This window comes from Crocuta crocuta, unplaced genomic scaffold (genome assembly GCF_008692635.1).
Source record: "Crocuta crocuta isolate KB4526 unplaced genomic scaffold, BGI_CrCroc_1.0 scaffold4, whole genome shotgun sequence".
NCBI lineage: Eukaryota > Metazoa > Chordata > Mammalia > Carnivora > Hyaenidae > Crocuta > Crocuta crocuta.
Genome location: NW_027529996.1, coordinates 4464782 through 4485091, shown reverse-complemented (window position 1 = coordinate 4485091; position 20310 = coordinate 4464782). Strand labels below are relative to the sequence as shown.

Below are 20310 nucleotides of genomic sequence, written 5' to 3'. Positions count from 1 at the left end.
CAGCATGGAACCCAACTTGGAGCTCAATTCCATGAACTGTGAGATCATGACCTGAGCCAAAATCAAGAGCTGGACACTCAACTGGCTGAGCCATCCAGGAGCCCCTAAAGAAATGTACACTTTAAAATTTTTATTTTATTAATTTATTTTTATTATTATATTATTATTTTTAATATTTGTTTATTTTTGAGAGAGAGAGCATGTTGGGGGGGAGGACAGAGAGAGAGGGAGTCACAGAATCTGAAGCAGGCTCTACGCTCTGAGCTGTCAGCACAGAGCCCAACGGGGGGCTCGAACCCACAAACCGCGAGATCATGACCTGAGCTGAAGCTGGACGCTTAACTGACTGAGCCACCCAAGTGCCCCTATTTATTATTTTTTTAAGCAAAATGCCACATACAGATACAGTGCCTCATCTGGATGTCTAGACCCTTGGAAGCTACAAATGGACTTTGAGAGCTTGTTTGGAGATTTTAGTAGGGAAGCACAGCTATTCATATACCCTTGAGCAAAGAACACTCCCCTTCTATCAGGGAAGGTCATCCTCTGAGCACACAGCTTTAGAAGGAAAGCACATGGAACGGTGAGGGAAGAAAAGGACACTTGCCTAGCCAGTCAGATATGCCAAGTCAACCATGGTGATCAATGCGGGTGACAGATGTCACAGCCAGGTCTCTCTCACATTGCACCATTTTTTAGAAATACATAGTAGGGGTGCCTGGGTGGCTCAGTTGGTTGAGAATCCAACTTTTGATTTTGGCTCAGGTCATGATCTCATGGTTCTTGAGATCAAGCCCTATGTCAGGTTCTGCCCTAACAGTGAGGAGACTGCTTGGGATGCTCGCTCTCTGACCCTCCCCTGTGCTTGCAAGTGCTCTCTCTCTCTTAAAATAAATAAGCATTGGGGCGCCTGGGTGGCTTAGTCAGTCAAGCGTCTGACTTTCGCTTAGGTCATGATCTCACGGTTTGTGGGTTTGAGCCCCGCATTGGGCTGTGTGCTGACTGCCAGCTCAGAGCCTGGAGCCTGTTTCAGTCTGTGACTCCCTCTCTCTCTGACCCTCCCCTGCTCACGCTGTCTCTCTCTCTCTCTTAGAAATAAATAAAACATTAAAAAAATAAATAAATAAGCATTAAAAAAAAAGAACTATACAGCAAAGTATATAGAAATGAAATGACATGATGAGTAGGATCATCCTTAAAGTAATTCAGTAAAGGAAAAAGAGAACAGACTGATGAGAGTTGATAAAATGTTGAAAATGCTGAATACAAGTAAAGTGTATATGGGGACTGTAACGTAGTACAGTATTTACTCTATTCTTGTGTATGTTTAGAGACGTTCACAAATAGGGGTGCCTGGCTGGCTCAGAAGGTAGAGAATGTGACTCTTGATCTCAGGGTCAGGAGTTTAAGCAGGCATGGAGCCTACTTAAAAAAACAAACAAACAAAAAAACAGTAACAGAAATGTTCACAATTAAAACATAGGTAGGAATACATTTGCCCCCGTGGACTGCCTAACATTTAAATAAATGCAAATTACCATTATACTTAAAAAGGATTCAAATGAGGACAGCAAAAGAAATATGAACCATTCATTTCCCAAAATGGTAAACATCTTTCTTTAAACTAAGAATGTTTAGGGGCGCCTGGATGGCTCAGTCATTTAAGTGTCCAACTTCAGTTCAGGTCATGATCTCATGGTTTGTGGGTTCAAGCTCAGCACTGGGCTCTGTGCTGACAGCTCGGAGTCTGGAGCCTGTTTCAGATTCTGTGTGTCTCTTTTCTCTGCCCCTTCCCCAGCTCACACTCTGTTTCTCTCTCAAAAATAAACATTAAAAAAAAAGATGTAAGAAATGTTTAATTCACTGGACTCTTTGAAATTACATGCAAAGGGGCGCCTGGGTGGCTCAGTTGGTTAAGTGTCCAACTTTGGCTCAGGTCATGACCTCACGGTTCGTGAGTTTGAGCCCTGTGTCAGGCTCTGTGCAGACAGTTAGCTCAGTAGAGCTAGAGTTAGCCCCCAGTAGAGCCTGGGGCCTGTTTCAGACTCTGTATCTTCCTCTCTCTCTGACCCTCCCCTGCTCATGCTGTCTGTCTCTGTCTCTCAGAAATAAACATTTAAAAAAATATGCAATTATATGCAAAAACTTTATGTGTCTGTATGCATTCTTTGAGGGTAGGGAGAGTTTTCATGGGATTCCCAAAGGGATCTGAAGTACAAATAAAGACTGCAATTTACTATTTAAAAAGGTATTTTTAGGGGCGCCTGGGTNTCCCTCTCTCTCTGCCCCTCCCCTGCTCATGCTCTGTCTCTATTTCAAAAATAAAGAAACTATTAAAAAATTAAAAATAAATAAAAAGATATTTTATGGTCCCTAGGTGGCTCAGTTGGTTAAGTGTATGACTTTGGTTCAGGTCATGATCTCACAGTTGTGAGTCCACACCCTGCATTAGGTTCTGTGCTGAAATCTCAGAGCCTGGAAGCCTTTCAGATTCTGTGTGTGTGTCTCTCTCTCTCCGCCTCTCCCACTCACACTGTCTCTCTCTCCCTCTCTCTCTCAAAAATAAACAAACATTAAAAAAGATATTTTTGGTAAAGACTTCATTCACACACCAAGATAAAGTTCTCATGTATTGTAAAAACTTACGGTTTTGACCAAGTGGATCACGCAAGTTTTCATGCTTTAGTGTAATCTTCCTATAACACACTAACATCATCATAACCTAAATACTTCCCAAAATAACCCCCTCCCAAACCCAAGTGTAAGATTAAAGCTCACTTAAAATAAAACAAACTATTAAGCACAGTATTCACAGTATGAGCCTAAGGGGGAAAAAAAAATCCTACCTTCTGAAGTTCTCCTACAATGACAGTGAACTGATGTTCACAAAGAAGTTTCCATAAAGCCAGAGCCTGGTATGATTTTCGAACCAACTGCTGGATTGCCTGAAGTGAAACCTTTTCACTCAGCTGAGCCTCTAATTACAAAACACAACTAATGAAGTTTTAAAAAAATGACATATGTTGTTTTAAAGTAAGGCAAAACTTTAACATCAATAAAAACACTACAGTTAAAGGTGAAATCCTCATTGTTCTCCTCCCTTCCCTTAAGCACCCATGATCATGACTTGTTGAATTCATGCTTTTACTGTGTCACTATGTATATGTGCTTCTGTGTGTGTGTGTGTATGTACACATAAACAAAAACACTGCAGTTTATAAACAATTTACACTGTTGCTTCTTCCACCCAATTATATGTTCACAGGCTATCTATATTAATAAATGTAAATCTAGTTATTACTAGATGTTCCATCATGTAAGTATACCAGAGTTAGGTCCATTTTCCACCTGAAGGATATTTATATTCCCATGCTCTGCTACTAAAACAATAATGCAATAAATATGCTTAAGAAAGGTCTTAAAGAAAAGTCAGATTTCTTTAGGACTATGTACTTTAAACCCTAGATTAAGATAAACTGCAAAAAACAAAAAACTGGTGAGCCTGAAACCAATATTGCACTGTACGTTAACTAAAATTTAAAAAATAGGGGTGCCTGGGTGGCTCAGTCGGTTAAGCGTCCGACTTCGGCTCAGGTCATAATCTTGCGGTTCGTGGGTTCAAGCCCCGCGAAGGGCTCTGTGCTGACAGCTAGCTCAGAGCCTGGAGCCTGCTTCAGATTCTGTGACTCCCTCTCTCTCTGACCTTCTCCTGCTCACGCTGCCTCTCTCTCTCTCTCAGAAATAAAAAATCCTAAAAAAAGAAAAAAAAAAGAAAAAAAGAAAAAATAACGCTCATACACACACACACACAAAAGATTAACTGGTAAGCCATGAAATCAGTCAGTCATGACTGCTTTTCTCTTAAAAAGGAAATAGGGTTAAAAAAAAGGAGAAAATAAAAAAGGAAAGAAATATTAGACTATAAAACAGGTAGTTATTTCCTTCAATTTTGTTTCATTTGTGTATGTATGCTTTCAAATATCAGGGTCATAATGTAAAATTATTTCTTACTACGTGGGGAAAAAAGTCTGATAAAGACTGCTTTATGATGTATCCTTGGAAGTGAAACTGCTGGCTTTGAATATATATATATATATATACATGTATTCATATATGTATCCATATATACACGAATACATATATATGTGTACATTTTCAGCTTTTACAGGGTATGATCAAAATGATCTCCAAACAGTCATTTCAGTGTACACTCTAGCAATTTGAATCCTCCCTTTTGTTTAAACCCTTATCAGTGCTTGGTATTGTCAGGCTGAATGCCTTAGTGAAATAACAATAGCAATAATGAAAAAGGCATATACAAAATAGTAAACAGGAAACAGATTTAGCAGGGACAAAAGTAAATGGCTGAGTCTTAATTAGAAAAGTTCTATCAGTCAGAATAAGCAGCTCAAACAACAGAAGATTAAAAAAACTGAATGGCAGTCCAAATTTAAACAATTTTACTTATAATTTACAAAATTATTTATAATTATTCTAATTTATTTCTGGAATAATTGACAATTATAAGAAGTCTTCCATTCCCTTGCTCTTTCCTTATTGTTACTATTTATAATAGACAAAAAAAAGTTCGATTTACATTTTCAACTCCATAAAAATGTGTGTTACTAATCAAGATGTGAAGAAATTGAAATACTTTGTGCACTCAGAGTAGAAGTGTAAAGTGGTGCATGGAAAACAGTATTGTGGTTCCTCAAAAGGTAAAAACAGAATACCATATGATCCAGCTATTTCATATCTGAGTTTATAACAAGAACTGAAAAGAATTGACAATTTCTCTTTGTATACCACATTCATAGCAGAATTATTCACAATACTTCAGAGATGCAAGCAACCCAATGTCCACCACCAACGGATGAATGGATAAACAAAATGTGGTACAGGTATCCTCTGCTTTTTGAAAGTTCGTGTTACATCACTTTGCTTCTATGAAAGACCTACATTACTACCTCATCTGGTTAACTGAAAGAAATTCAAAGAGGATTTTTGCTTTCATGAAAAAACTCCCCAAAACAGAATTTCAGTGTTTGTTTTGCAGCGAGCCATTATAGAGGCAGCATGCACCTCTCCAATCACCTTCCCCAGAAACCACATGCACATCTCAGCACTAAGTTGCCATCCATAGCTTTGAAATGTGCTATGGGCATCTGTGTTTTATCTCTAAATGTGTCCTCAAGTGGGGCGCCTGGCTGGCTCAATCAGAAAAGCCTGACACTCTTGATTTTGGGGTCATGAGTCTGCGCCCCATGATGGGTGTGGAGATGAAATATGTAAACTTTAAAAAAAAACGTGTCTTAAGGAACAGAAAAGCCTAAGAAAGGTTATTTTTTGTGTATGGGAATGCTCAAAAACTTTTCCCGATAAGTTAATGGTAAATGCTTCTTCATTTTATGCCATTTGGCTTACGAAAGGTTTCACAGGAACACTCTACTTTCAGATAGCAGAGGAAACCTATATAGACATACAACGGAGTAACATTCAGTCTTAAAAAGAAAGGAAATTCTGACACATGCTACAGCACGGATGAACTCTGAAGACATTATGCTAGCTGAAATAAGCCAGCTGCAAAGCTGGTCACTGTATAATTCCACTTATAGGAGGTGTATAAGGTAGTCAAATTCAGAGAGAACAAACAAACAAACATGATGGCTGTTAGGGGCAGGGGAAAGGGAAATTGTTTCCTGAGTTCAGAGTTCTAGCATAGAAGGATGGAAAAAATTCTGGAGATGGATAGTGGTGACATTTGCACAACCATGTGAATGTACTGAATGCCACTGCACATTTAAAAAGTTAAGACAGTAAATTTTACATTAGGTCTATTTTACAATAAAAAACTCATTAAATGAAGGTATGTACCGTGTTTATTAGGAAAGGAAAAAAATTAATGGGTTGAGAGTTATGGAAATACAAGAGATCCATATTGTCCCACTTTTCCCAACCACACTGATGTTATTTTAATAAAAAATATCTGTATTACCAAAAAACTGGATCTTATTGAGAGATGTCCACTGTTTTCTATTCACTGACTAGAACTCCTTATTGGGGGCACGTACGGTTAACTGATCAGAAGGAGTAACTTACCATGAAACTTCCTCTGCAGCTCCTGTTGCATTTGCTGGCTATTTCCATTTTCGGGACGCATGAATCCTAGCAGCCTCTGCTGTACTTTGGCGGTTGTACTGAAATAGAAATTCCAGACTTTGTGTTTTCAACAGCTTTACTGAGATGCAATTCATACACTATATAATTAAACAATGTAAAGTAGACAGTTTTGTTTTTCAAAATATATCCATAGAGTTGTGCAACTGTCACCACAATCTAATTTTAGAACATTTTCACTCACTTCCTATTAGGAGTCAATCCCCATCTCTCCTATTCCTACTCTAAGTAACTGCTAACTTACCTTCTGTCTCTGTAAGTTTGTTCTGATTATTTCACATGAATGAACTGGAATACACTGTAAATATTCTTTCCCTCTATAGAACAGTAAAATAGTCACTGGCAAATCAATGATAATGATCTGAAACTGAAGCATTTTAATCTCTGAGATGCTTAAAGTTTCAATGAGAATAGATGCATAATAAACAATAAGCTTCCTTTTATTGAACACTTTTTTGCCTCCACCAACAATTTAATTTAATAATCCCAATTCTATAAGGTAAGTATTAGTAAGAATCTCATTTTACAGATGAAAAAAACATCAGGACAAAAATAAAAAACAAAGAACCTACTTTAAGGTATTACTAGCCACTTATGAGCAAATAAGAGCATTTGGGGCTCGATTTATGAAGAATCTGATACTTCAGCTCTTTTTTAAATTTTTATTATTCTGAGAGAGAGACAGACAGAGCTTGAGTGTGGGAGGGGCAGAGAGAGAAGGAGACACAGAATCGGAAGCAGGCTCCAGGCTCTGAGCTGTCAGCACAGAGCCCGACGCAGGGCTCGAACCCACGAACCGTGAGGTCATGACCTGAGCCGAAGTCGGACATCCAACTGACTGAGCCATCCAGGCGACCCCTGATACTTCAGCTTTTCATGCAACTTCAGTTAATGTGAAGAAAAGAATGATGAACTTTCAGGAGAAAATTTTGTTTGACAACTGATAGAGTAATACAGATTACAATTTTAACTTGAAAAGTATATGACTATTGAAACTAGGTATAATGTAGGATGAAGCAGATGAGTGATGTCAATGTTAATAGAAAACAAGACTTTTAGGGAAAAAAACAATACAAAAATAAAAGAAATGAAGCAGAAACACTATAATCTTTCACAACAATACAAACTCACAATTTTAATAGAAAATATAGACAAAACAGGGGCGCCTGGGTGGCTTAGTCGGTTAAGCGTCCGACTTTCACTTGGGTCATGATCTCACGGTTCGTGGGTTCGAGCCCCGCGTCGGGCTCTGTGCTGACTGCCGGCTCAGAGCCTGGAGCCTGTTTCAATCTGTGACTCCCTCTCTCTCTGACCCTCCCCTGCTCACGCTGTCTCTCTCTCTCTCTCCTAGAAATAAATAAAAAACATTAAAAAAAAATTAAAAAAAAAAAAAAGAAAATATAGACAAAACAGCATACAGCATGACTAGTAGCAACGAATACCTCTTAGCTATAATCCTTAATACCCTTTCCTACCAAAAGAAATCAGGGCTCCCTGAAGAAATGGCTGATACCAGGTGGAGGGCAGTAACTGTACCAAATGAACCTAGAACATCTTGTCATATTATGAAACAAGGAAGCCAACAAAGAAAACTGTCAAAATGACTCAAGTAGACTGAAGAGGCAAAACTTTGGGACATCTTGCATTACAAAAACAATCCGCAGTGAATGAAACACACTAAATACATTTAAAACCAAGTATTCATAATGGTAATAACAAAAACCTTGACTGATGGCCCTAGCCTAGATGGAGTAAGCCTGCTACAGCCTCTTTCATACTACAAAACTGAAAATCCCAGAGGGAATACAAAGAGCAACTACTCACTGAGAGCTCTGAGAAGTCAGTTAAACCGACTGAGCTGTGAAACCAAAACTCATATGACAACCTATTCATACTGGGATTTTTCTCCTACTCCTTTATTTACATTTAGGCTTTGTACAAAGGTGAACTGAGTTTCAAAACTGTATGGACAAAACAAAACAAAACAAAAACTGTATGGACAGTGAATCTCCCAGGGAACAATCAGCAATGTCTGGAGACATTCTAACCTTCAAAATTGGGGGGGGCTACTGGATATCTAGTAGACAGAGGCTAAGGATGCTCATAAACATCCTATAATGCACAAGAGAGCCCCCTCAATGAAGAATTACCCAGTCCCCAATGTCTACAGTGCTGAGGCTGAGAAACTCTGGGACAGAGAAACTGAGAAAAGGGGCTTGTGGTCCCAAAAGTTTGAAGCAAATCAGTTATTTTCTCTTGATACTTTGTCCCAAAGGTACCACTATTTGCATAATACTGGGAGTGAAAAATGAAAGGAAACACTAGCTTTCTATCCAGAGGACCATTAAAAGGAGCTCCTGGGAGCTAGAGAATGTGAGGGAAATCAGAACAAGAAGGAGCTAGAATGGAGATCCCCTAAGTTTGTGTATGATCAAAACAACTTCCGGGCTCACCCCTGAAGCTATATATATATATGGAACATACTCAAAGAAGCACAGCAAAGACTCTAAGAACTGAACTGAAATATAAAACTACTGCACAAGTCCCAGAATGAGTACAGAGGCTCATGTGCAGGACAGACCCAAAGAGCACAAAAGCAGCTTTGAAAACTAAGCTGATACTGAAATTGGTGCCCACAGAATGGAAGACAGAACCTGTGGTCTGAACCTAAGTAGGTAGATTACTTGCTGAAACAAACAAGATGGACATTCGCCAGAGGACTGATATATGCAACAACATGGATGAATCTCTGGCTACAGAACAGAAGCCAGAATCAATGTATATGACACACTAGAAAAGGCAAAATAAAGGGTAAAGAAGAGCTCAGTGGTGGCCAGGCTTATGGGTAATAAGAGGGTATGAGTACAAGAGACAGCACAAAGAATTTGGGGGCAGGATGGTGTTCTGTATCTTGGCTGCGGTGATAGTTCCATGACGCTACGCATCTATCAAAACTTGTAAGAATGCACACAGAAAAAGGGTGGATTTTACTATGTACCTTAAAACCAAAACACTGCTCATCTCTGAAGGCTGCTAGAAACCATTTCATTCTGATAAATTTGGCAAATAAAGAGAAAGAAGTAACCATTTATCCAGACTTTCTGAACAAAATGAACATCAGGATAACCAAACAATTGAAGGGAGGATTTAAAACAATTATTGAGGGGCGCCTGGGTGGCTCAGTCGGTTAAGTGTCTGACTTCAGCTCAGGTCATGATCTCATGGTTCGTGGGTTCGAGCTCCACATCAGGTTCTGTGCTGAAAGCTCAGAGCCTGGAGCCTGTTTCAGATTCTCTGTCCCCCTCTCTCTGGCCCTCCCCCACTTGTGCTCTGAATCTCTGTGTCTCAAAAATAAATAAAAAACCAAAAAAATTAAAAAAAAAAAAACAATTATTGAACAGGACATCAGTTCAGCATGTGTTATCTCCTCTACCATGCAGGCTCACTGGGCAGAGCGTAATCACGTATCTTACTTTTACGCGAGGGTAAACTGCTCACAAACAAGATGGTAGAGGCTTGGCAGAGGACTACAGTAGGCTGCCACTGTTGCTGGTTATACAGCTCCTTAGCAAAATCCAGGTTGTTATAAGAAACAGGAGGAAGGGGGAGCAGGCAGATTACATGGGATTAACATAGCAGGGTAATCAACTGGAGTATCCCACTGCTAATATAGGTCCTTCTTTCAATCCATTGGCAACTTTAAGCTCTAACTGGGAACGCTAAGATCCAATTACTAAGGGTTGGAGAGGCCCAGCTGGCAAAAAGTAAACTAAATGAACATTGCATCTCATCTGGTTGGTCCCAACATCCAAGCCCAGATTTCCTCCAAAGCCAAATGATAGTACATTAAACAATGTGGGGGGCTGACACTGAAACCTCAGCTTCACTAGTCTGTCTGGCATGCTGAGGGGAAATCTATCACTTGACCTAATTTCAGTTTCCTACCATATTCTTATCACATTCTGGGGCAAAACTAACCATGGAAGTGTCATAGGAGTTTTTCTCACACGATGGTCGGCTACTGAACACTGACCGCAACTGCTGAGTAGATCTATACTGGTTACCTATACTAATCAGCATATACCTTAATTTCTAAATATTGTCAGAAAAATAACACCAAATAGAACAAATATATTTATTAGTTTGGAAAAGACAGACTATGTTAGGCAGTTGAAACCAAGAGCCCCCAGTGAAATAACTAGTGTAGGAAATATGAAAAAACTTGAAAAACAAATCCATTGTATTCTTAGTGAAAATTGGGATTCACATTTCAAGTGCTAATTGCCATGAAAAAAGGAGAAAAAAAGAGCTCTTAGAATTAAAAATATAATGTACAGAAAAAAAATTTATCAGAGAAACTGAACAGATGCTTTTTAATGATTGATGGGGCGCCTGGGTGGCTCAGTCAGTTAAGTATCTGACTTCAGGTCAGGTTATGATCTCACAGTTTGTGGCTTTGAGCCCCGCATCAGGCTCTAATTCTGTATCTATCTCTCTCTTCCCTTCTCCTGTTCATGCTCTCTCTCCCAAAAATACATATTAAATTTTTAAAATAAATAAAATATAATGATGGAGAACATCAACTCTAGGAATTCTGTACTCTACAGAATGACCACCACTACAACAAAAGGAAGGAAGGAAATTATGGAAGAAAAGAGAAGAAACAAAGGCTAGATTTAGGAGAGTAGATAGGATTTTTTAAAGAGAAGGGAAATGATTGGATAGTACATTAAAAAATACTAATGTAAAATTCACCAAGGCTTAAAAGTCTAGTTCTAAATGCTCACTGAAAAAGTTTAGTTCTCAATATTAACTGAAGAAAGATATAGTAAAGATGTTCTGGTAAAATTGTTACATTTTCAGAAATAAAGATAGAAAGCATAAAAAATGGTAAACACAAGCCATTTACAGAGAAAAGAGAATCAGAAAGGTAATGCACTTTTCCTCTGCAATATTAAAATTTAGGAAGAAAATTGAACAAACAGTACATGATGATCTGAAAAAAAAAAATGACTATGACCTTACAATTCCACACCCATTAGGCAATAAAAAGGGGTGAAGTACTGATTTATGTTGCAACACACACCTTGAACATGAACCTCAAAATATGCTAAACAAAAAAATCTAGATTCTAAAGACCACAAATTATATACTTCCATTTATATGACCTGTCAAGAATAGGGAAAACTACAGAGATAGGGTAGATTAATACCGGGGGCTAAGAGGTGGAAATGACTGCAAACGGACAAGAGAAATGTCTTTGGGTTGAAGGAATTGTTCTAAAAATGGGTTGTGATGATGGTTGCACAATTCTATGTATTTACTAAAAGTTGCTGAACCGAACATTTAAAATAAGTGAATTTTGTGGCATGTAAATTACATCTTCAGAAGCTATTAAAAAATACTCAGGGAGAGAGACTCTTGAATGCTGACAAAAACTGAGGACTGATGGATGTGGGGGGGAGTGGGGGGATGGGCATAGAGGAGGACACTTATGGGGATGAGCACTGAGTGTTATGTGGAAACTAATTTGACAATAAACTATTTGTAAAAAAAAAAAATCATCACATGGCTTTGAAAAGTTGTAAGAAAAAAAAATACTCAGGGAGACTAATGTTGCAACATGAAGGGAATTGGTTGAAATTAGGAAATTTGTTAACAAGGAAAAAAATACAATCATCTCTGCAAGATGCAGACACGTGACAGACTCCAATACTCACTTTATACAAATACTCAATAAAACAGAAAGAGATGAATACTTTCTAAGCACGATAAATTGTAATCTACGTAGGCATCTTCTTTAATGGGGAAACATTATAAGCTTTCCCACACTAAAGTCAGGAATAAGATCTGTAGGCCCACTATATCTCCACTACTGTTTAACACTGTGTTGGAGATACTAACTTAGGCAGGCAAGAGAAAGCAACAGAGAGTAAAAAGGTAAAACTATCTCTATTTGCAGATAACAGAATTACATATTTTTAAAAAATCAAAAAAAAAAATCAAAAAAACCCAATGAGAAAACTACTAAAGAGAAATTAGTAAAGTATCAGGGTATAAAATTAATAGACATTTGCAGTTATAACTGTAAAATTCAATAAACTAAGGATTAATAGAAGAACATAATGTGAAAAAACAAACACCACCACCACCAACGAAAACACCTTACAACTAAAATTCCATATAATTTCTAGGAAGGATAGTGGTGGAGGGCAGGGGAAAAAAGAAAAATTAATAGCTTCTGTCCAATTATTAATGCTGACAGACGTGTATTTTTCAGAATTTAATTACTAGAGAAAGAAAATCATATATAAAATTTCTAAGTCTGTGTTTGGGGCAAGGAGAGGTCTGATCATCCAGTAAAATAAGGGGATGGGGAAGGAAAGAAAAATAAACAGTAAACAACAAAAGCACAAATTCAGGATGTGAGAATAAGATCAAACATTTAATTAATCCCAACAACAGAGAAAGAAGTTAAATTGTCTAATTAAAAGATAAAGACTCTTAACTGAGTTAACAAAAGGGGGAAGAAATCAATTTATATGTTAAAATATACCATACGGGTACCTGGGTGGCTCAGGTCAGGATCTCATGTGCTCAAGTCCCAGATTGGGCTCTGTGTTGTTGACACTGCAGAGCCTGCTTTGGATCCTCTTTACCTGACCATCCCCTACCCCTGGCCTCTCCCCTGCTTGTGCTCTCTTCCTCTCTCAAAAAGGAATAAATATTAAAAAAAAAAAAAAAAATAACTATATACTTTAAAGCGTTCTAAAGGCTCAAATTAAAATTGGTATAATTTTCTCACAAGACAAATACTACATACCAACATTTTAAAAAGCCCTCACACCCTGAAATTCTACTTGCCAAAAAATTCATCTGAAGATTACTGAATAAGTACACAAACACCTAGAAATAATGGAAAAATATGCAGCCAATATAAAAATAATTTACTCCACTGATTTGGAATGTTCTAAAAGATATACTAAGTGTATACAATGTATCATAAAAGTATGCCTACCTAGACTCTATTTGCAGATTTATTTATCTATTTTTATTTATTTAGGGAGAAGACCTAAGGTTAGAGAAGCAGGAGAAAGGGTACAATGTTGAATATGATGTCACAAAACAGTCTCTCTGTCCCACTGAGTGACAGCTGCCACTGGCATAGTACCAGGGCAAGGATGCAATCAGGGGTTTTCTTTCAGCACCAGCTACCAAATCCGGGCCCCACTGTCTGGGGGAGGACCTGTGAAAGTGCTATATTTGCAGTATCATTTTAAAGAAATGCATATTTAGAGCAAATCAGAGAACTCTAGATGCTGGCGAGGATGTGGAGAAACGGGCACCCTCCTACACTGTTGGTGGGAATGTAAACTGGTACAGCCCCTCTGGAAAACAGTGTGGAGGTTCCTCAGGAAACTAACAATAGAACTCCCCTAGGACCCAGCAATAGCACTGCTAGGAATTTACCCAAGGGATACAGAAATGCTGAGGCATAGGAGCACATGTACCCCAATGTTCATAGCAGCACTCTCCACAATAGCTAAAACATGGAAAGAGCCTAAGTGTCCATCAACAGATGAATGGATCAAGAAGATGTGGTTTATCTATACCATGGAATACTACATGGCAATGAGAAACAATGAAATCTGGCCACGTGTAGCAACATGGATGGACCTTGAGGGTGTTATGCTGAGCGAAATAAGTCAGGCAGAGAAGGACAAATATCATATGTTTGCACGTATAGGAGGATTAGGAGGAACTTGACGGAGGAACAAGGGGGAGAAGAAGGGCGGAAATGGTGGGGGAAAGGGAGAGAGGCAAACCATGAGAGACTCTTGAATGCTGACAAAAACTGAGGACTGATGGATGTGGGGGGGAGGGGGGATGGGCATGGAGGAGGACACTTGTGGGGATGAGCACTGAGTGTTATGTGGAAACTAATTTGACAATAAACTATTTGTAAAAAAAAAAAAAATAAAATAAAAATAAATAAACACACACAAAAAAGTATAAAATGCTANGTGTTATGTGGAAACTAATTTGACAATAAACTACTTGTAAAAAAAAAAATAAAATAAAAAATAAACACACACAAAAAAGTATAAAATGGTAAAAAAATAAAGAAATGCATATTTAGATATTTTATGATATTTAGATATTTTATGTTATACTTCAGATCATAAATTTTCTGGTCAATGAAATGAAATTTTTACAAAAAAACCCATTTTTATAATTAAAAACAAGTTCATCCTAAACACGTCTACACAAAAATTTTTACAGGTATGTTCACATGACCATTATTCATAACACCCAAAAAACTATACAACCCAAATGAGCATTGTCTGATGATGAAACAAAATGAAACAAAAAGTACTGATACACACTAAAACATGTGAACCTTGAAAATATACTAAAGAAAAGAAGCCAGAAACAAAAGGCCACACATTTCCATTTTTATAAAAGGCCCAGAATATGGCAGACACAGAGAGACAGATTAGTGGTTGCTAGGGACGGGGAGAGCTATGCACTGAGTGTCTCACCATATTCCTATATGATGGCATTAGGACATGGGGCCTTTTGGAGGTAATTAGGTTTAGATGGGGTAACAACAGTGAAGCCCCCACGATGACATTAGCACCCTTAGAAAAGCAGACCAGAGAACCTGTTACCTAGTTTTCTCTCTGCGATGTGAGGACACAGAAAGAAAACAGCCATCTGTAAACCAGGAGAAGGGTCCTCACCAGAACCCAACCCATTGTGATCTCAGACTTCTAGCCCCCAGAACTATGAGAAATAAATGATTGTTATTTAAGCCATTCTATGGTATTTTTGTTACTGCAGCCTAAGATAGGGAGTGACTGCTAATGCGTTAAGAGTTTCTTTTTGGTGTCATGAAAATGTTCTGGAATTAGATAGTAGTGATAATTGCATAGCCTCATAAATGTACTGAGAACCAGTGAACTAAACATTTAAAAGAATGAATTTTATAACACGTAAATTATATCTCAGAGAAAAAAGGGAAAAATGGGTAAATAAGTCTTATTTATTCTTACTTTGGATTTCCTAATGGTCCTCCTGCAAATTGAGAGTTTCTGTCTAGAAATTCTTGCAAACCTTTTAGTTCTTGTAACACTGACTCCAGCAGCTGGGAGGGAACGCTACTTTCAATCTATAAGGGAAAAAAAGTGTTTTCCAAAGTTTTAAAACACCGAAAAAGTATATAGATAAAACACATACTCTTTATATCTGGAACTGAATGTAAACTTTCAATTTTGAAGTATCCTATCTTCATAAACATAATTATTTATCAATTCATGCTTGACAAAATAAAGGACTAGATACATCCCTCCTGTCCTCTGATTTGATTTAGGTATAATTTACAGACAGCAAAATTAGCAGAGCTTAAACGAATTAATAGCTTTTTATGTTTTTAATATAGTCACTGCCCAGAACACAATATAAAATATTTCCAATATCCAAGAAGCTCTCTAATGCTCCTTCCTAGTCATTAGTTATTCCATATTCCAGGTAACGACTCTTCTTATCACCACACATTAGCTTTGCCTGTTCTTGAACTTCAGATAAATGAAATCATATACTATGTTAACTAAATACATTCTAATTCTTAGAAACGTGGACTTTTAAAAGATTATCAGAATTGAAAAGATATTTGATATTTTTCCATTTTAAAAAGAAAAAAGGCTTAAACTACATTCCTACTTCAGGTTAAAAGAATTTTACTAACTGAATTTATGTTAATACAAAGTATTAAAGAATCTTTTTTTTTAAGCACTCTACAAAGTATACCAACACATGGAAATTAGAACTGGGTCTGTGGAGCTTTTGGGGGGCATATAAGCAAAATACTAAATAGCAGCTTTGAGTAATATTAAGTACTAGGATTTATTCTGTTTAACCCTCACAAGAACCTTAAGAGATATTTTACTATTCTCATTTTCTAGTGAAGTATCAGACTGAATTAAGAAAATTAAGAAAATTACTCATCATTTTGTAAGTGACAAACCTGGGTAAGGAAAGGTTATTGAACATGCACACAACATGTACATAAAAGAATGACCACTGCATCTTTTTACAACATCAAGAAATGTGAAACAATCTATTTATCCAATTAATAACATAAACTGATTACATAGCAACAATGGAATACTATTATACAACACACTCACTGCAGTGATCTCTCTGCTGCCACTCTTGAATACTCTCTCCACAACTAAACTAGCATCCCAGATATTTCTGAAATAAAAAAAATTTATAAAAAAATGATTACAATATGTAGTAAATTCCTTTCTGTGTATTTGTTAAAGTACAGCAATGATTTCACATAACATTTCATGAAGTTATCCAAAAGAATGGAAAAGAAGAAAATGTCTAAGCCTGACATATCTAAATTATTTCATAGAATACTGTTGAAGAAAAATCAAAACACGATGGACAGTGAATTTTAAACAAGAAAGCTTATAATGCAAAAACAAATTTATAAAGGAGTGCTGCAGTGTTTTATATTTTGAGCAAATGATTCAAATTAAAGCATCCATCTCAAATGTAAGACAAATATATAGCACACAGGACAATTAACTAGGTGATATGATAGACTAATTGCGAAAATGGCTGTAATTTGTTGTTCCTCCTTATACTTATCCTTAACGAGTTCGATGTGTCTCTCATAATGAGGAATCTATTTCCCATTTTTTAATGGACTCTTTTTTTTAATTTTGAGAGAGAGAGAGGGAAAGAAAGAGGGAGAGAGAGAGAGAGAGAGGGAGAGTGAGTGAGCGCGAGAGCACGCGCGCAAGCAGGGGAGAGGTGGAGAGAAAGGGAGAGAGAGAATCCCAAGCAGGCTCTGTACCATCAGCACAGAGCCTGATAATGGGGCTTGAATTCATAAACTGTAAGATCATTACCTGAGCTGAAATCAGGAGTTGGATGCTCAACCAACTGAGCCACCCAGGCACCCCTAGATTCTATTTTTGAATCTAGGTTGGCCTAGAGATGTTCCCCTGGTCCAGTGAATGAAAGTAATGGTAAAGCCAACTCTGTATCTAGGTATCAAGAGATTTTGCAAATTTCTACCATCTTGATGGGACTTTGCTACCACCAAGTAAATAAACCCCGGCTAACCTGCTGGAGGATGAGACCATGTGAATAACAACCTACCTGTCCCAGCAGATACCATTCTAGACCACCATACAAACATGACCCTAAACATGTGAGAATGCAGACAAGACTGGTAGCCCTCTCTTCAACCTCATGGCTGACTGCATATAAATGAGTGAGCCTAGCCAAGACCAGAACTGCCTAGTTGACTTGCAGACACATGTCACTGGGTTATGGGGTGGTTTGGAACACTACATATTAATATGTATGTGTATACATATATGTAAAGCACAGCAACAAATATAGGTGGTTAGATGATAAAAAAAAAGCTAAGCAATAGAATACAGTCTTATAATGAACAAATGAAATAAAACATAAGTAAATTTAATAGAATAAGATGATATCCCAAATTTAGAGTTAAAAATATTCATACAAAATTGGAGAAGGTGAGCAATAGTTGGGTTATTCCATAGAAAACTTACCCCATGATTCGAGAAAAGTAAATACAAATACCATTGTGTTTTCCAGAGTACACGATCTCTGGTGCAGCCACACAACTCATACTTGTGGCCTGAGTTGCTGGGTTTCCTGAAGCACACAGTGGTGTTGACATGGCAGGAGGGTGTACACCTTGAATGCACACAATAAAGACAAGCCTTTAAATTTAACCTTAAACATTCAGAATTCTCAATAACCCAAGCCTGTGTGTCTAGACCCAAAGGTAAGAATATTTACAAAAATACTAGAATAAACAGATACTGAATTTGGTTTTCCCTGAAAAGAAGAGACTCAGACTTGGATGGGTGTTCCCAGGGAGGCTTTCAAGTGTCAGCCTGCAGGATAAAAGGAAAGAAAGCTTGCCATCACTACTCCTTAATGTTGGGAATCAAATAGAGCTAATTATACAGATTACATGGCTGCTAATTAAATCCTAGTACCCAGATAAAGAGCTTTCCAGGCACACTGGTAAAGGTGCTCCTATGGAAAGGCCTTCATAGGCAAATGTCAATACTTGCTTGGATGTGAATCGTACCAAATTATGGTATTTTTTAAGAGAACAGGGCAACTTAATCTTTCTCTCATTAGGCATTAAGGATAATAACAGTATTATAAAATAAAGAAAATAGATACCTTGAGATGGTGTTCCCAAAAATGATGGACTTGGGTATGGACTACTACTAGGAATAGGAGAACCTAAAAAGAAAAGAAGAATATAAAAATTTATAAAATAATTTCCCAATCTTTTAAATCTGATTAAATTAGATAAGCTGTTTCTAAGCATGAGTCAGGAGTGGCACCATCCATGACATATTCAAGATTTAGGGTCTCCTCTTATTTCCCAGGAAGTTTCTAACTATCTCCACTTTGGAAAACACTGAGGTGGGAGTTTACTCATTATTAAATCATTCCTCCTTCCTTTTGAATAACAAACGAGTTCTGTAAATACTACTGGTTACGTGTTATTTTCTTCTCCAACGTAAAGAACTCAATATTACCATATCATCACTTTCAAGAGTCAGACATCTATAGAACTATTCACCCAATAAAACCATAGCAGTAAACCAAATATAATGAAAAGATTTGTTATTAAAATATGCTGTATAGTTTCTAAAATTCAAACTATTAGGAATAGTCTCATTTCAATGTTTCATACTCACTAGCGTAGACAGGAGACCCCAAGATGGGACCCACATTACTTGGAGCAGGGAGAGTGGTTGGAAATCTCATCTGTGCTTCACCGCCATACCTGTTTTTATGACAACAGAGGCTGATCTTATTCAGCGAACTTATCCACCTTAAAAGCTGGAATTGTTTCAAGTCCTGCATAGCTCCCAAATAAAGCTTTAAACGTTAGAGGCTTTAATGTATTGTATTCACAGTGCTTATATATAAGCGTAGATTTAGAATACTTAGTTAATAAATGTTGATTTGAATCTCTACCAGAAAAAATTATAAGGGACTCTAGCAATTTCTAAGAAGGGTCAGTAATACCCAGAATTTACTTAGAGTATATGGCACTGTAATTTTCATACCAGATTATGGTCAGACAGCACTGGAAAAACTGTTTTAAACAAATCAGACTTCAAATTCTTATCTTTAGCTAAATACTTTCCAAATAAAAAGATCTCTTTGATACCAAGTTTCCTTAAAGTGATTCAGAATCCCTCAATGCCACTGATACAAAAAAAGCAGAGTCACTCTAGTGTTTTAGGAAATACAAAAGATATAATAACTGGAGTAGAAAGAGGTGAAGAAAGAATACTAGACAGAAGAAGTTACCTAGAGCAAGGGTAACAATTCATACATTGCGCTAATCTAGCAAATTCTAATAGCATATAATCTTTCCAGATTTCAACCTTTTGCAAAAGAATTTTAGTAACTTGGCTATATCATTCCTCAACTGTTTGGCAAGCCCTTAAACCATCATGTTGGCCAATGCAACCACTTAAAAAAGTGGCCAAGAACAAAAGAAAATGGATATATACCTGAAGAAAGCCCGAGTAGCCCATGCAGATACTTCTCTATCACAAGCAGCAGTGGAACAAGCAAGGATAAGGCAAGTTGCACAAGCCTGGTCTTCCTGTTTAAAAAAAAAAAAAAAGAAAGAAAGAAAAGAAAAGAAAAAAAGAGTATCTTGCCTTCTCTTAAACATAAACATTTATTTATTACATTTTATTTTAAATGTTTATTTTGAAAGACAGAGTGTGTGAACAGGGGAGGAGCAGAGAGGGAGAGAGAGAATCCTAAGCGTGCTGTCAGTCGAGAGTCCGATGTGGGGCTCGATCTCAAGAACTGAGAGATCATGACCTGAGGGAAACTCCAGATTTGGACATTCGACCAACTGAGTTACCCAGGCGCCCCAAACATAAATATTTACAAAGAAGTTTTGGTTATTGCTGTACTCAATGTTTAAATCTGTGCCTAGCACAGAGCAAGTGCTTAATATATATTTGCTGAGTGAATGAGATCAGATAGTATGAAAAAGGAGGAAGTTTACCATAGGCACTATCATTA

At 37.3% G+C, this 20310-nt stretch overlaps 1 protein-coding gene and 1 non-coding gene across 2 annotated transcripts in view; both read right to left on the bottom strand.

Annotated features, from left to right (window-relative positions):
- NUP155 (nucleoporin 155) overlaps window positions 1–20310 on the bottom strand; it is a 68414-nt gene that overhangs the window by 19946 nt on the left and 28158 nt on the right. Inside the window, exons 15-22 of the mRNA XM_077763476.1 lie at window positions 19782–19876; window positions 18954–19042; window positions 18427–18489; window positions 17778–17925; window positions 16368–16434; window positions 15234–15349; window positions 6100–6197; window positions 2847–2977 (exon numbers count right to left, since the gene is read on the bottom strand). Coding sequence (XP_077619602.1) covers window positions 2847–2977; window positions 6100–6197; window positions 15234–15349; window positions 16368–16434; window positions 17778–17925; window positions 18427–18489; window positions 18954–19042; window positions 19782–19876 — 807 coding nt within the window. The remainder of the gene's footprint in view (window positions 1–2846; window positions 2978–6099; window positions 6198–15233; window positions 15350–16367; window positions 16435–17777; window positions 17926–18426; window positions 18490–18953; window positions 19043–19781; window positions 19877–20310) is intronic.
- LOC144231100 (small nucleolar RNA SNORA30/SNORA37 family) lies at window positions 13310–13438 on the bottom strand. Its single transcript, XR_013334982.1, has one exon. It is a non-coding gene; the product is annotated as a small nucleolar RNA SNORA30/SNORA37 family (small nucleolar RNA).